This window comes from Coregonus lavaretus (assembly GCF_964263955.1).
Source record: "Coregonus lavaretus genome assembly, chromosome: 26".
Lineage (NCBI taxonomy): Eukaryota > Metazoa > Chordata > Actinopteri > Salmoniformes > Salmonidae > Coregonus > Coregonus lavaretus.
The window spans coordinates 39,806,683-39,823,889 of record NC_140013.1 but is presented as its reverse complement, the minus strand read 5'-3'; the positions used below and the strand labels follow the sequence as shown (position 1 = coordinate 39,823,889).

At 44.0% G+C, this 17,207-nt stretch overlaps 2 protein-coding genes across 2 annotated transcripts in view; one reads left to right on the top strand and one right to left on the bottom strand.

Moving 5' to 3' along the window:
- The window catches only part of LOC311102173 (homeobox protein cut-like 1), a gene marked incomplete at its 3' end in the record, with an annotated part of 130,686 nt that extends 125,975 nt beyond the window's left edge, over positions 1–4,711 (bottom strand). Inside the window, exon 1 of the mRNA XM_084143421.1 lies at positions 4,625–4,711. Coding sequence (XP_083999547.1) covers positions 4,625–4,687 — 63 coding nt within the window. The 5' untranslated portion in view covers positions 4,688–4,711. The remainder of the gene's footprint in view (positions 1–4,624) is intronic.
- A 10,355-nt stretch (positions 4,712–15,066) lies between these two features.
- On the top strand, positions 15,067–16,194 carry LOC311101766 (alpha-(1,3)-fucosyltransferase 4-like; the record flags this gene model as incomplete). Its single annotated transcript, XM_084142950.1, has 1 exon — positions 15,067–16,194. The coding sequence occupies one exon, from the start codon at positions 15,067–15,069 to the stop codon at positions 16,192–16,194; it is 1,128 nt and encodes a 375-aa protein (XP_083999076.1).
- Positions 16,195–17,207: the final 1,013 nt, after the last annotated feature.

Genomic DNA, 17,207 nt, shown 5'->3' with positions numbered 1-17,207 from the left:
CTCCTGGGGTCGTCTATAGATAACGTCTGAGGACTGAACCTTTTTAGATCCGTGGGTCATCATAGGCTAGGAAACAGACAGAATGAGAGGAGGAGAGGGGGAGAGGGGGAGAGGGGGAGAGGGGGAGAGGGGATGATCTCTGTCCCCTCCCATTGTTCTGACTTCCCATAGCGATTCCATATCCTTCATTTCTTTCTAAACCATCTCCAGGTGTCTCCAGAAACAGGAGTAGTAAAGGCAGTGCAAGGAATAAGGCTCCTATTTCCCATCACGACTCCATATTACACTGGGCTACTTTACAGTAGCTGGCGATCCTCTTCTCAGACACGTCTGAGAGGTTACTGGGTCCAGGCATAGTTCCGTCAGCCAGCCAGGGAGTCAGTGGGTTAGGTAGGGGGGGGGACTGTGTGGGGTGATGCTCACGCTAGAAGCAAGACTAGGCATATATTTCAGCTTGAGTTTCTGCACTGAGGATAGCTCTATATTTAGCTAGATGAGGATAATGAAGTCGGCATGGCAACACAGCAAAGCCAACTAACTCCTAAACATCTTCAGTTCTATATGGAACACAACAAACCCCCCCCCCCCCCAAGGTAACACAAGGCTGATGACAAACTGCTCAATCTTGTATGAGGTGTGCGTACATAAACACAAAACATTCAATAAAACAGACAAACAAAGGAACAGATATGAACACACACACCAGGCGTGGCAGGGTCTGTCACTGGGCAGAGAGATATAGTAAAGGCATAGTGGCCCGTCTCCTCTACTCTCTGTGTAGCAACAGAGGAGTAAAAATATCCACCCCAGACCTCCACCTCATAAATTAACACTGATACTCCTGCAGACAACACCAGACCAGCCGCTGAGAGATTTAAACCACTCATGCTGGAGGTTGCCCCACCCTTAATTCAGGTCTTGGATCTGCTTACCGTCACCTAATCTAACCTTACCCATTAGAACTGTCCCTGGATCAGTTTTCGTCTGGACGATCAGATCACCACAGTGCACATGGATGCATGGCCTCTCTACACCTACCTCTGTACAGTAGGCCCATACGATCAGTTACAGCTGTATTAATACTAACTTGTCTTCACTTGAAAATCATTCCTAGGAGGCTGGGCTTGACCTGCACCTGAATAAGGTTATAGTTTGGTTCAGGTTTGAATGAACCCTGCATATGAATTAGGCACATTTTACGAGTTGGACACTTTTAAAGAAGGTAGAAGGAAATCATTGCATGTTGGTTATATTTGAGGCACCTCAGGTAGGAATAAATCCATGTTGCCCGACCGCACTGTTAAAACATCAGGGAAAACTGCACCCTAGCTGTAACGGACTGGGATTAGGAACGTTAAAACCTTCTCCATCTCTATTCATTGTCACCGTCAACTTTGATCAATTTTCCAGTGAGATCTCGCTAAAAGCATTGCAGACATAGTCACACTACCATTTAGAGTCTAAAAACCTGGGAGACAGAGAGAAAAACTAACAGCTCAAAGCACTCTCGAACCCAGTGGTCACCAACCTTTTCTGAGTAAAGATCACTTTGAGTCAAAATGCAAGCTGAGATCTGCCGCTCAGATTCTTTTTAAACATTAACTAAAAAAAACGTAATCCTATGCAACATTAACCAATTAAAAACAGTTCTGTAACAATGAGGTTTGTGCAACAGGCTATAGGTCCAATACGTTATCACCACATATTGGCTTTGCTTGAATTGCCCTGCCAATGTTGTTCTTCTCAGACCATTTTGAAATTATATATATTTTTTATTATAGGTATATGATCACACTGGTAATAGATCATGTGTTGTATTACTTGTGAGGCACAGCTGAGTGAACATAATAATTCGCTTTTTTTTTTACTGGACTGATCTGCATCTGATGGTCAGTCTGAGGGGAGGGAGGGAGCAGCGGTGAGGTTGCCTCTCACCCGACTCACTGTCCCTCCGCTTTCCCTCCCTCCGCTCTCCCTCCCGCCACTCTCCCTCCCGCCACTCTCCCTCCCGCCACTCTCCCTCCCGCCGCTCTCCCTCCCTCCGCTCTCCCTCCCTCCGCTCTCCCTCCCTCCGCTGTGAAAAGGGGACTCAGTCTTCCAGCTGATGGCGAAACAAGTCGCGCTGCATTATTTCTGCCTCATGCACCAATTCAGGTTGTTACTCCTATGACCAGAGAAAGTGAAATAATCCTCAATATTAAAAAAGACCCAAGCCGCTGATAATAACAACGCAAGCTTACCAGAACCCTTTGCTATACTCATTCTTTGCAGCTGCAGTGCTGGTTGTAGTGTGAGTGGAAGTAGGGAGAACGCACATTTTTTGTTGAATAGAAAGTGTTAACAGTGCTGAGTAAAAACGTAAACATGAACTCACTTATAAAAACAGATGCTCTTCGCTTTATTCCTTAAGTCTCTCTAGTCATGGTTTTAAACGTTTTGAAATCTCACAGTTTCAACTTCGCTGTGGTTCAAGGCTTCTTTTTACAGTGTACGGCTCAAGGAAACTGTGCAGACACGGTCATCTGAGCTATCTGATTGGCCAGCGGTAGTCCTAGAGGTGCACTTGATTTGCTCTCCGGGCACTGCCGAATAGGCGGAGTTCTACCTTCAGACACATGAAATGGTTCAAAACGGGAACACTTTGCCTTCCCTGCGCTAGGGCTGCTGAATCAAGTGCACCTACCGCCAACAGCTTGAAACAAATACAAAACCAAAAGGAACGCAAGGCTTTATCATCGTTTTTTTTTTACAGTACTGTTTGGTGATCGACTAGGAATGCCTTAGAGATCGACCGGTCGGTGATCACTGCTCTAACTAACCTGGTAAGACAGAGATAGACTAACAGCTCAAAGCACTCTTTGTCCAGTAGCTGTTTCTCATTGAGGGAATAAAAGAGCCACAGATCAAATGGGGTTTTAAATGGCCATGAAAAAGCAGTCTGGTATTTAAGTCCTAAACACATGCAACGGCTATGGATGTCTGTTCTGTTGTGCTGCCGTTACAGGATTTTCATGATCAAAAACTAAAAAGACACCCAATGTAACACAGCAGGATCCACCCCTGTAAGCACCCGTTTCTGGTCGGAGAGGGAGGGAGAGGGAGGGAGGCAGCTAACGAGATTGGAAACGACTGACAAGCCTGAGTACAGACAGACAGGCCGTGATGATCAGAGATTCTCCTTGGAAGGCAGTCCTCTAGGAGCACACAGCACAGTGGGAGGGTGAGTAAATAACATGGCATCAATAATAGAGCTCACAGCTCTGGCTGGTTCCTATCCTCCAGACAGGCACGCCGGCCTCCGCTCCGCACGCACACAGATTCACTGTCCTGACTAATCGGTTCTGATAGGCCTTTGCCATAATTACCCAGGGCCTCATCACAAACTTATGCGATGCATATTTCATGTCCAGGCTGTACAGTACACTGCGGTGGCAGTCAATTTATGAAAAGCCAAATCCCTGACAAATTTACACACTCCACTTCAAAGAGGGAGAAAATACATTTTTTAAAGTTACTGAAATATTTTCTCTCATCTATAGATGAATCACAGGCAACAGCAGGAGGGATCAAATACATTTGGATAAATGTGGAGATGAGCCTTGATTATAGAGCATGAGTGCGTCATAGTCTGCATATGACCAAGCACAGATTTAGACTAGAGCCCTATTTAAAGTAATAAGTATATTTCTCACAATTTTTGCTTCCCCTACTATAAAATCGGCCGTTTTTTTTTTCTTCTCCCAACTTTGATGCATTTCCACCTCCCACCTATTTGACAACCTTCCTGACAGCTAATTCATGTTATGCCACAAATATAACGCAACGTTAGATTGCTAGTAAGCAAGCCAAATGTAGCACGTGTCTGGCATATCGATACAATTTATTACATTCATGTTTTTGTGTTCGTTAAAAAAAAGTATAAAATGTAAGATGAGAAAAATAGCGTAATCAGGGTTTACCAAGCTGCTACCTGGGTGGCACTGTTACCACGCACACGACAACTTCCAGGGAGTCGACAACAACACAAGCTAGCTTTAGCTATGTTAGCAACTAGCTAGCAAAACAACTAGCTAATTAGCTAGGTTAACTACCTATCACTAAAATACAGCGAATGTGTTCAAATCTATTGGGCTAGAAAGTTACCGTCAAACTTGTATAAGCGTTTGTGTCTGATCTGACAGCTGGAGATTGCTAGCTAGCTGCGGTCATCACTGATCACAGCGTCGTAGAAGCACTTCATTTTTTCCCCCAAAACCAAGAAACGCAAGCTCCAGACCAAGCTAACAAGCAGCTAGTTGGCTAACTACTTCGTGCTAAAAAGTTGACATGCGTGTATTTCTGAGAGATATTATGGTCTGCTCGGAACCCTGAATTGTGTATTTATGCCGTAACGACGTTACCCCCCACGCCATCGCCAGGGCGCCAGACGATCGATGGGAATTTAACAAAGAGGATCAATTTCCGATCAGCTAGAAAGCCACTTTCATCAATGCGAAAAGAGCTATGTCTCACTACAAGCGGATCAAAATACCGACAGAAAAGCCTTTCGAACACAAAACATATCGTCCACGCAGCGAACTTAGCTAAAGATTGAAATGGTAACTCAAAGGGAGAAAAGACTGACCTGCAGTTGTTGTAAATCAAAGTGCTTCCAATATTGAAACATTGATCCCGCATTGGCCGCCATCTTGAGACATATTGAGACGGAATGAGAAGCTGATAGAGAGAGAGAGGTTTGGAGTTCAGTGGAAAGGAAGGGGAAGCGCAGAAAACACGGAGCGGAGCTATCGAATAGTCCCCTATTATTGAACAGTGGCACGGAATGGACTTTATTGAACGGGAACCTACTGTATTCAATAGTGCCACGGAGTAGGGTTATTGAACGGGAGATGGTAAGTTTCTATAGGGTAAAATGTGGACTGGATTTCTACATGGCTCGTGAACTCAAACTCTTTGTTGGTTAAAGGCGCTACATGGTCATTCTGACGTCTGCATTGGCCGTGCAGGATATATGGTGATATGACCTCTGCAGAAGTCAGGGCGTTCATTTTTCTTGCGCTTCATGTAGCAGAAAGAGCTGTTGAGCATGGCTGTTGTGAAGGAAATTGTCAAGGAAGTGAGTTTGTGTTTATACAGAACCTCCCGCCCACCAAACATGTCAATGCGGAGCTATACATTTTTTTAAATACATTTTAGTCATTTAGCAGACGCTCTTATCCAGAGCGACTTACAGTTAGTGAGGGCATACATTTTTCATACTATATGGAGCCCCCCGCATTGTTACAATTTGAGAGGCGCACATCGATGCGGTATGGAGCTCAATTTGGCCTATTGAGTGCATCTGTAGGCTCCGCAATTTGCGTCACACCATCCATACGACGTCTCCGACCACATTTTCGGATCAAGCATAAATTGGTTTTTAGGCTGTGCACTTCCAATGCTTATCAATAATATTAGTAGTGGTGGAAAAAATACCCAATTGTCATACTTGAGTAAAAGTAAAGATACCTTAATAGAAAATGACTCAAGTAAAAGTGAAAGTCACCCAGTAAAATACTATTTGAGTAAAAGTCTAAAAATATTTGGTTTTAAATATACTTAAGTATCAAAAGTAAATATAATTGCTAAAATATACTTAAGTATCAAAAGTAAAAGTGTGAATATTTTAAAATTCCTGATATTAAGCAAACCAGAAGGCACAATTTCCTTTATATTTTATTTTACGGATAGCCAGAGGCACACTCCAACACTCAGACATCATTTACAAACAAATAATTTGTGTTTAGTGAGTCCACCAGATCAGAGGCAGTAGGGATGACCAGGGATGTTCTCTTGGTAAGTGCATGAATTGGACCATTTTCCTGTCCTGCTAAGCGTTCAAAATGTAACAAGTACTTTTGGTTGTCAGGGAAAATGTATGGAATAAAAAGTACATTATTTTCTTTAGGAATGTAGTGAAGTAAAAGTTGTCCAAAATATAAATAGTAAAGTAAAGTACAGATACCCCCCAAAAACTACTTAAGTAGTACTTTAAAGTATTTTTACTTAAGTACTTTACACCACTGAATATTAGTACTAGTAACACACACACACCAAATTAGGACACAATTGCAGTTGTAATAATTCACACTGTAAGCATTGCATTGTTGACAAAGTGTTCCATTGTTTGGCATTTTTAGACTTTTATCAACCGGAGCTCTGATTGCATTTTCCAATTGAGTTATTTGTGTGGTGGCCGTCCGATTGACCACCCTTTTGGCTAATGAGACTTTTAATGGCCCCTTTGTGAGCCTGACTTTTAGGCTGTCAAATTAGATTTCATTGCTTTTTTTGTGTTCTAATCATGAACATTTCATTATTTCACAGCCAGTAAACTTCAAACACCGAATTCAAAAAATAATAAACCCACGGATTTGCAGCAGAGCCAAGATAATGTTGCCCCTTTAATTACATTTGAAGTTATCTTTTATTGATTAATTACTCTTCGTAATGAATTACCCCTGTTAAAGTTATTTTTAACAGTCCATTTCTATTCTTAGTAGGGTAGTGCAGGGCTGATACTTCGTTTCATACTAGATTTAAAGCGCAACTGAAGACAAACAACTTACAGTATCTGATATAAAACAGCCTATGTGGCATCTATATTAGTCAGAAACATTTATCCTAATGTCAAAATTGTAAAAAGTGTAAATAGCATAATTAGGGTCATAAAGTCAGTCTCATCCAAAACAGAGTTTTGTAAGTAAGTTCATCATGACTTACTTGAGGGTTGGGTTTTAATTTCGACAATGCTCACTTGCACACTACCACGGGATACACAGCTCCAGTGAGCCAGACAGACCTGCCCAGCAATGCAGAGGATCAGTCTGTGTTGACATAAGACAACAAGTCAGCATTTTTTTACTTGAGAAATACTACACCAAACACCTTAGCTAGATGTTAAATTGCTCGACTAAAACCTCCTCGGCAAAAATCTAAAAATGTATTACAGATTGCTTGAGTTATCTTAGATAAATTCAGACTATTTTTGAGGAAATTATACTAGTTTTGTTCCTATGGTGTCTCATGGGGAACAAACATCAGTAACTGCCACTTCGAACCACACCCCCAAGACTGAAATCTTGTTTTCCAAATGAGAAACACATGCGGAATCGGTGCGTTCAATCACTCTCGTAATTCAGGGAGAAGAGCCGTTTGGTTAATAATCCCCCGTCCTCATGTGGTGTTGTTCTTACTCTGCCTGCCGATTTAAGTCAATATTGTGTTTTTAGCTCAGACAGTAATAAGCTGCAAGACTTGTCCTGGGTGGGGTGAGATGCTCCCAAATCCATCTAGAAAGTTTGAGATATAGGCTCACGGCCGGCACGCTCATTAGGCAGGATTAGGCGGCCGCCTATGGCAGCAGATTGACGAGGGAGGCATCTTCTGAGCTAAACTGGCCAAAACGCACCTCCAACAACAACACATAAAACTTCACTTAATTCTGCCCAAAACAATGACAATTTCTCTCAACCAGTGGCATTCCCAGTACGCCTCTCCAGGGTGCTGTTGGAGAGACGCATCTCTGCAGCGCTCCACCAACGTTCCGTCAAAAAAATTATCTAACATAAATCATGTAGCAGATATAGGATATGGTAGAAAGAGTATGTGGCCTTTTCTGTAGCCTACAGGCTGGAGATCAAATGTATGACAATGTAATGAGATGGACACTTTTTACATCATGCAGGTCTCTCCGATCAAAATAGCCTAACCTAAATGGTGCTCAATAAATTAAAAATTAGCTGTCATGCTAACAAACAACATATCCTAAAAACAGGACAGGTCAAAGTAAAATGGACAATATGGAAGGGACAATCACAACTGTTGTCCAGGAGTTTCACCCAATTGTTATGATCAGTGGTTTCAAGTTTGTATCCATACATTTTTGACAAGCTGATCATAGCGAAAAAGAAAATACTTCTGCATTTCCCGCTGTGTAAACACATTGCAAATAGGCTCACGATAACTCCTGATAAAGTTGGGTAGCAGATATTCAGAGCGTAAATAGCCAAATTGAATAGTCACAGGAATCAGAACTAATAAAGCCAATGCAATGGCCTGTTTTACAAACGGTAGGCCTACCACATGGATGGGCATTCAGAAAATTCCTTTGCTGGCCAACATGGTAGGCTACACCTCAGTAAGCACAAGCCGACGTCTTTTGGCTGACTTTTTTGGTTCTGTCCGGACATAGATACTGACTGGTTTTCTGATCCATGCCCCTGACCAACAGATGCATGTCTTTATTCCCAGTCATGTAAAATCCATAGATTAAGGCCTAATGAATTTATTTCAATTGACTGATTACCTTATATGAACTGTAATTCAGTAAAATCTTGTTGCATGTTGCGTTTATATTTTTGTTTAGTGTATAGTCTTATTCTTCAAGAATCAATGGGTATATATTTATAAGTCCGGAAATGGATGTACCAACAGCGGATTGTCACTTAAAAACATCCAACTCTCCTTTCCAGTGTGTGCTGTTGAAACAAACAGATCTGCTGGCTCTCACCACCACAGCCTAAAGCTGTCTCACTTTCTCTGCTCGTTAACTGAGCCTGTGAGGGCTGATGCTCTTAGCGGGCCCCAGCCGTGGCCGTGCTGTGGGGGAGAGGCAGATGTGTAGCCCTGCGGGGCCAGGGGCTGAGAGCACCACTAATCATGTCAGACAGCCAGGGGAGGCTGGACAAGATCATCATCGCCCGGCAGTGCCGTGAATCGCTGGAACAGCACTTTCACACAACCTTTGATCCCAGGGGTCACCTCTGATGTCAAGGTCAGGGGTCAGCGCACTCTCAGAGCAAAGAGGTTTCCAGCCACCTCTGCATTCTCTCTCTGTCTCTCTTTCTGTATCTCTATCTGCAACCTTCCCCCCCCCTCCCTCCCTCCCTCCCTCCCTCCCTCTCTCTCTCTCTCTCTCTCTCCTCATTCTCTCTCTCTCCTCATTCTCTCTCTCCCCTCATTCTCTCTCTCTCTCCTCATTCTCTCTCTCTCTCTCTCTCTCTCTCTCTCTCTTTTTCTTTCTCTCTCTCTCTTCATTCTCTCTCTCCCTGTTTCTCTCTCTCAGGGCCTCCCTTGAAAGAATTGAGACATCATATCCCCTGGGAGAGGGGAAAAAAAGTATAGAAAGAGAAAATCGATATAGATGAGTAGAGAGCCTGGGGCCGATCCAGAGGAGTGTGCCATCACAGGGAGAAAAGGCCCAAACACACACACACACACACACACACACACACACACACACACACAACCAGCAGACAAACACATGGACATGAACTGAGCCCGGTTTCCTGATAGTGATGGAACTGAGGCTTACCAGTGTTTAAACAATCCATCTCTCCTACAACGGCTGAAGACTTAACACGCGTTTCCCAAAACACCGCACAGAGGGAACGGTCGCTAAGTGACTCATTGGAACACGTGTCAATACTGATAGGATCCAATGAAAGGGAGCGCTGCTCTTGGATCAGCTTTCTCCATTCAAATCTTACCTTTAACATTAGAATGATTTCACAATACTAATGAAGGATCAGCTCCTATTACCACCTACAGCTGCAAATGTTGAGGCGGTTTATTCTAATGCTTACCCAAATAGGGGAGGGTCATGCTTTTTCAATTTCAGTCAAGGGGAGGGGAGGGTTTAGTATTTAAAGAAAAAAATCTAGTCCAGGGGAGCGTCATGTATAATATAATAATAATATATAATATGCCATTTAGCAGATGCTTTTATCCAGAGCGACTTACAGTCATGCGTGCATACATTACAATCAATTTGTAATTGATTACATTCAATATTTCTCAGTGTTTTAGAATGAGTTGCTTATTAGGCTATATATTGACGTGTACCCGATGCCACCCCTCACCTCTGATTCGCCGCTGGGCACGCAATATCAAGCTTACAGGCTACTTAGCGTGTCCTCAATCAAATGATCCATAGTTTATAGGCTATAGGCTAGGAAGTGCATGCTTCTCGGAGAAGCACAGAGCAAAGTTATATTTCTAAGGTAGCTGCTGGGATGGTGTAAATAAAACTAGGCTGCATTACACACTGCAATGGATGTTCCAACCCTGAGCCCCGGTCTGCTCTGCGCTTGCTGACCAAAACCTTTTTTTGTGCTGCCGAACCAATGCTGTGCTTTGTAGGCCTACAGGGGAAGTCCAGGAGAGTCAAAGAATTCTAATTTTGGAAAAGCCCTAGTCCAAAAAATCCAATATCGTGCGCGCGGACTAGCCTATAGCCTACGTTCTGTTCAATTTGAGAAGGATAGCCAAAGATGAGTAGGAGGACTGGAGGTCAACTTTGATAGCTACCACTATAATTGATTTGAATAAAAACAATGTTTATTGGGCGGCAGGAAGCCTAGTGGTTAAGACCGTTGGGCAAATAACCGAAAGGTCCCCAAGCCGACTAGGTGAAAAATCTGTTGATGTGCCCTTGAGCAAGGCACTTAACCCCAATTGCTCCTGTAAGTCGCTCTGGATAAGAGCGTCTGCTAAATGTTGTAAATTAATTATTTATCAGAGTTATTGACCTCACAATTAAGCAAATTCTTGTAACTTACATTGTGTTGCTGAAACTTGAAGCAGCAGTTGCGGCACAATCAGTCGGAACTGGACAGCTCATGGTGCTGAAAGAAGGTATATTCGAGTAGGCATAATTCATTTAAATGTCTTGATTTTAATTAGACTTTACTAACAACAAGAGGGCTTTGTGTTGGAGCCTATTTCTTCCTATTTAAGAAATAAGAGGTAGGCCTATCCGTTTGACAAATGGAAGTAGGCTATAGGCTGCTATTTACATAAGAGTTGCCGGCCAATTCCTCCACCCACCATGCACTCTTTAAATAGCCGACCTCCATGTCAGTGAAGGGCTGTTAAGTTAAAACCAGGACTCTAATTGATGACAGGTAGCTTAGTGGTTAAGAGGGTTGTGCTGCTAACCGAAAGGTCGCTGGTTCTAATCCCCGAGCCGACTAGGTGAAAAATCTGTCGATGTACCCTTGAGCAAGGCACTTAACCCTAATTGCTGCTGTAAGTCGCTCTGGATAAGAGCGTCTGCTGAATGTATGAGAGGGTATGCCATAGGCCTGCCTTTTATGAAAGAAAAAGCACATGCATACCCCTTGTTAGCTTAAGATTTTAAAGAAAATGAAACAGATCCGATTATATGAAGTGATCTATAACAGCAGTTTGGTCTGCGATGCTTTACGCTAGAAACAAGCTGTGACTCCGACATGATTCCGATGCATATGGGGATATCATTGTTTCGTTTCTTTGAAGTTTCAGAGGCTGAGCTATAACCTTCTATAGCCGAGGAGACAAAACATATACTTTGCTTGGGAAGTAATCTAATTCTGTCACTATCAATTGATTTTAGCTATTCACTTTCTGTACAATAGAAGATGTTTAAACCCAGACAGCTTTTAGAGAAACACTTGTGACCTTCTCTCGTTGGGTTAAGCCACGGAAGAAGAACAGCCAGCAGTTGAAGCTTGCATTTTTCAGCGTCGATAGGCCTACTGTCTGGGGTGGAATTTTTGAAAGCACCATGCTCAGATTCCTAATGAAGTCTCAGATTAAATTATTTGCAAACAGGGACAGTTTCGTTGCAAACATGACACACTGATTTGGCATTGGATAAATATGATAATATGGACACACAGGCCTATTTCTCTGTCCATTCTTAGCCTGTAATTTGTGTGGTATTAAGAAATGTCCTGCTAATATGTAAAATGACTAGAATTGCATGAAATGTTTGTAAAACGCATTTTTTTCTCGGACCTGCAAATACGATGATAGATTTTTTTTATTTTAACCTTTATTTAACTAGGCAAGTCAGTTAAGAACAAATTCTTATTTACAATGACGGCCTACACCGGCCAAACCCGGACGACGCTGGGCCAATTGTGCGCCGCCTACGGTTGTGATACAGCCTGGAATCGAACCAGGGGGTCTGTAGTGACGCCTCAAGCACTAAGATGCAGGGAGCCCATACAATGAGTTTACTATAAAGGAGATCTATCCACCCTTACTCTTGTTCATGGTGGTCTGTGAACCTACAACTTTCTGGCCCGCAGCCCTGTGCGCTATCAAAATGATGCATTACCAGGTAACGCTTATAGGAGAAAGAGGCATATCTATAGGCTCTGGTCAGTCCAAGAAGTGAGTGTAAACGGTAATGAGGTTTTATGCAATTTATGCTTTAATAGTTATTTTGGGTATAGGGGAGGTTTGGGTAAAATATATTTTGCTGAAGGGAGGGCCATCCATTTTCCTTTCGGAGAGGTCCTATTTTCTCCATGTAACCCTTATTATGAATAACGTTCACTCCCTTATCAACGGTCACAGAGAGACAGAAGAAACATGTGATTCTATGTTTATCGGCGATCTTCTATGTGTAAACGACGCAACTCAGTTGTTCTACGAGTGGTCTGAGGCAGGCGTATGATCACGAGCGTTTTCAAGTGCAACGTTAACGACGATTGTTTTTGGGGAAACAGCTCTGAGATTTAACGACGCTCCTACGAAGGTTCTAACGATGAACTTAGCTTTGAGATGCTTTTGGGAAACCGGGCCCAGTCCTTTTATTTTCATCTGTAGGACAGGCAGAACAGAGAAAATAAACAGGGCCCAGACACAATGTAGGAGAGCACAGCAGAGGGGTTGCCTCAGTGTCCTGTGATATAACTATACTGGTAGTGGCAACTTTGTTAGTCTTCTACCAATACTAATCAATCATAAGTCAAATCAACATTTTATTAAACCTCATGGGCCCTTAGATCCTCAAGAAGTTCTACAGCTTCTTGCAGCATCTTGTTGCAGGAAAGATCCATTTATCTTCACCCCAACATGGCGTTCAGTCAGTTTTCTTCTAAATAATTCACTCAAGACTCTTCCTTTGCCTGAACAAAAATGATTGTCTGGAAATAGAACTGTTCAGATGAAAGAATGGATAAATAATGCAGAGCGAATACAAGGCTCCTTATGGGAAGTACCACTGACTGGGCTCTGAGCTGTCGCACGCTGGGAAATGGGGAATAGATGTTGGGAATGGATTGGGGACTCCACTGGAGACGTTCTGTCTCTTCTCCTCACACAAGGGAACAGAACATTGAGACTGTGTCTCTCTGCAGTCTGCACACCCTGCTTGGCCTAGAGAGAGACAGTCTTGCTGGTAGTTTGTTTTCCAGCCACAAGAGCTCTACAAGAACACTAAGCTCACATCCCAGACACTTTTCAATCAATCACAGCCGCCTCTGCATTCTCTCTCTGTCTCTCTTTCTGTATCTCTCTCTGCAACCTCTCTCTCTCTCTCTCTCTCTCTCAACCTCTCTGTCTCTCTCTCTCTCTCTCTACCTCTCTCTCTCTCTCTCTCTGTCTCTCTGTCTCTCTCTCTCTCTCTCTCTCTCTCTCTCTCTCTCTCTCTCTCTCTCTCTCTCTCTCTCTCTCTCTCTCGCGCGCTCTGCGTATTCTCTGGCCTGTTATTCATTCATTTAAATCAAATAGGGTTTCTCTGGATGACAGACCTGATTTTAAGAACACAGTGTATTGGGTTACATTTTATTTATGAATATGCCTTTTAAAATAAGCACCCTGACAAGGACATTGATACTGGAATATGGTTTGATTTTAATATAAAGAAGCTTTAATTCACCTTGTATGTGTGTGTCATGTTTGTATCTTATCTGTTTGAGTGTATGTTCGTTCCTCTGTTCCTAAATACCTCGAAAGTACCAAAAAACTAATTGACGAGGCCGAGACATAAAAGACAGCAATACTGGGCGAAGGGAGCCCCCTGGTGGACTGTATGGAAATCAGTACCGCAAGAGGAAAGTAGGCTACTCTGGCCACAACGGCTTGACTAGATTTTGTAGGGTTTTTGAACCAACTGTTTGCTCATTGCTGTTGCTCTAAGATGGCAACTGTGCGCAAATATGCACGTGCCAATTTGAATCTCAACAAGGAAACAGTCGTTTCGTCGTTTGGTATTTGATTAATGTTTATTGAAAAAGTATGGATTTCAGCAAACCAAGAAAAGCACGCAACTATAAAGGACAAACATACAAAATGGGCGATTTATATTAAAACATTTTTTTAAAAGTATTGGCCTTGGCTGAGTAGATGTAGTCGGAAACTAGATTCCACAAAGCCTGTTCTCTGCCCCACTCAGTTGGTGAAGTTAATCAGAAACTTCCTTCACCATGGACTGGAGTTAAGTCCACAAAGTGGAGTATAGACCTAACACAGCTACGGTAATTATCGTGTAACAAATGTAAACGCCAGCACTTTTACCACATTTTGCGATCATGGATTATAAATTAAATTCGATAACAGAATTGGAAGTATCTGTGATATTTTTCCCTACATTATATTTAAGTTGTTCACTCACAGCATCGCTTTGTCTCCCCTGTTCTATGGATTCAAGAGGTCTGCATTTTAACCTTTAATGATCATTTGGTTCAAGCCAGTGAGGTATATAGTTAAGTTCAAGCACTGCTGGCTCTAGGCCACATAGCAGCCCTCAACCCCGCGGTACAGCATGTTTACTTGTGCCATCCCGAAAGAGCCTCTCAGGGTGACAAAGACCCCATTCACCTGTAACCGGAGCTCGCACGCTGCCACATCTAGTATTTGAGCAGGACGGTGTTTAAGCCTATCTGTTTGCGCCCACATTCACCAACAACACAGCTCAGGAAATGTAGGTAACACATGGTTAAACTCTGGTGGTGGATGTCCTTATCTCGCCTGACAGAGCAGAGACAAAAGGAACTGAAGGAACCAACTTATTGTTTGCCTGAGACAGGGCCGACTGGTTTTTCCTCATAGCTGAGGGAGGTAGCAGGTGTGCGGAAGGAGGACCTTAACTTTTATCCTTGGAATCCTAGCCCAGGTGGAATCGCTCATTTATTCATGGAGAGGAGAATGTGACAGGGCAGTGGACGTTAAGTTTCTAGAACTTCTGGAGCTAATGGCAGAGGGTGCTTGAGTAGTTCATGGAAATAAGGACTGGAAGTTTGACAGGATTTCATGGAGGTAACTCAGTGGGCTACTCAGTGGATTACAGGGGGTCGTTCTACCTCTCACAGAGCCGGTAAGCGCCCCCGTCTGCGTCGTGTGACTGTTCTGAGAACGTCATGGTTGTGTTTTGCCGCTCTCGTCTGTATGCTCTTTCTCTTCCTTGGAGTGTGTTTTCTCAATCTCTTCGACCCACGATTGCAACCCCTCCCTCTCACTGGAGTCGAGCCCAGAGATGTCACCCTTCTCCTGTGGACGCACCCCTTCGGCCACTACCGCAGACTGCCGGACTGTGAGGCACGCTTTGGGATCCGTGGGTGCGTACTGACCGACGACCAGCGCATGTACCCTTGGGCTGACGCCGTCATCATGCACCACCGTGAGATAGCGACCAACGCCACCGCACTCCCGTCAGACCCACGGCCCAGTGGCCAGAAGTGGATCTGGATGAATTTTGAGTCCCCGTCTCACACTCGTGGCCTGCGGCGGTTCGAGGGCATGTTCAACCTCACCATGACCTACCGAGCAGATTCAGACATCTTCCTCCCCTACGGCTACCTGGTGCCCCGCCTTCACCCTCACGCCAACGGCCCCCACACACGCCCCCGGCGGCCCCACCTACTGGCCTGGGTCATCAGTAACTGGTCAGAGTCGCAGGCCCGCGTGGTGTACTACCGCCGGCTGGCTAACTACGTTGGCGTGGATGTGTTCGGGCGTGCAGGTGTGCCACTGCCAGAGGACAGCACTGTGGTGCGCACGGTGAGGCGCTACCAGTTCTATCTGGCGTTGGAGAACTCACAGCACACCGACTACATCACCGAGAAGCTCTGGAACTCCTTACTGGCCGGGGCCATTCCTGTAGTTCTCGGGCCGCCGCGGGAAAACTACGAACGCTTCCTCCCCCATGATGCCTTCATCCATGTTGACGACTTCCCCTCTCCCCGCCTGCTCGCCCAATACCTGCTGCGGCTGCGCCGGAGCCCCGCCCTCCTGCAGAGACACCTGGCCTGGAGGAAGAACTACTGCGTGCACCTGACCGCCTTCTGGGCGGAGCATTACTGCACAGCGTGCCGCGCCGTGCAGAACCACAGACTCCGGACTAACACCATCACCAACCTTCAGCGCTGGTTTGAGTCCTGACCTCTGACTCCTTTTTGACCTTCCAATACGTGATGACTACTACGAACATGATTGGTCACCAATCCAGCCAGAACCCAGTCTGTAGCAGGGACCCCATAGGAACTGTCTTGAACACCATTTAGCAAACAGTGTATCACAGGAAGAAACGTTTCATATTTATTGAACGTCATTGAACTGTGATTCACTTGTCTGTTACTTTTATTTGTTATTTATTAATCAGGGTTCAGTAGTGTTATGAAGTGAGTTGTGTCAGACTGTATAAGAAACAGAGACCTTGCCCTTATCAGTGGGTGTGTGGGTTGTTTGACAGCTGCTGTTGGAGGCCTTCCTAAAACTATAATCACTCTCATAGAAACTATCCAGGCTACTGTATACACCGCTATAATCATTCTCATAGAAACTGTCCAGGCTACTGTATACACCGCTATAATCACTCTCATAGAAACTGTCCAGGCTACTGTATACACCGCTATAATCACTCTCATAGAAACTGTCCAGGCTACTGTATACACCGCTATAATCACTCTCATAGAAACTGTCCAGGCTACTGTATACACCGCTATAATCACTCTCATAGAAACTGTCCAGGCTACTGTATACACCGCTATAATCACTCTCATAGAAACTGTCCAGGCTACTGTATACACCGCTATAATCACTCTCATAGAAACTGTCCAGGCTACTGTATACACCGCTATAATCACTCTCATAGAAACTCTCCAGGCTACTGTATACACCGCTATAATCACTCTCATAGAAACTCTCCAGGCTACTGTATACACCGCTATAATCACTCTCATAGAAACTGTCCAGGCTACTGTATACACCGCTATAATCACTCTCATAGAAACTGTCCAGGCTACTGTATACACCGCTATAATCACTCTCATAGAAACTGTCCAGGCTACTGTATACACCGCTATAATCACTCTCATAGAAACTGTCCAGGCTACTGTATACACCGCTATAATCACTCTCATAGAAACTGTCCAGGCTACTGTATACACCGCTAT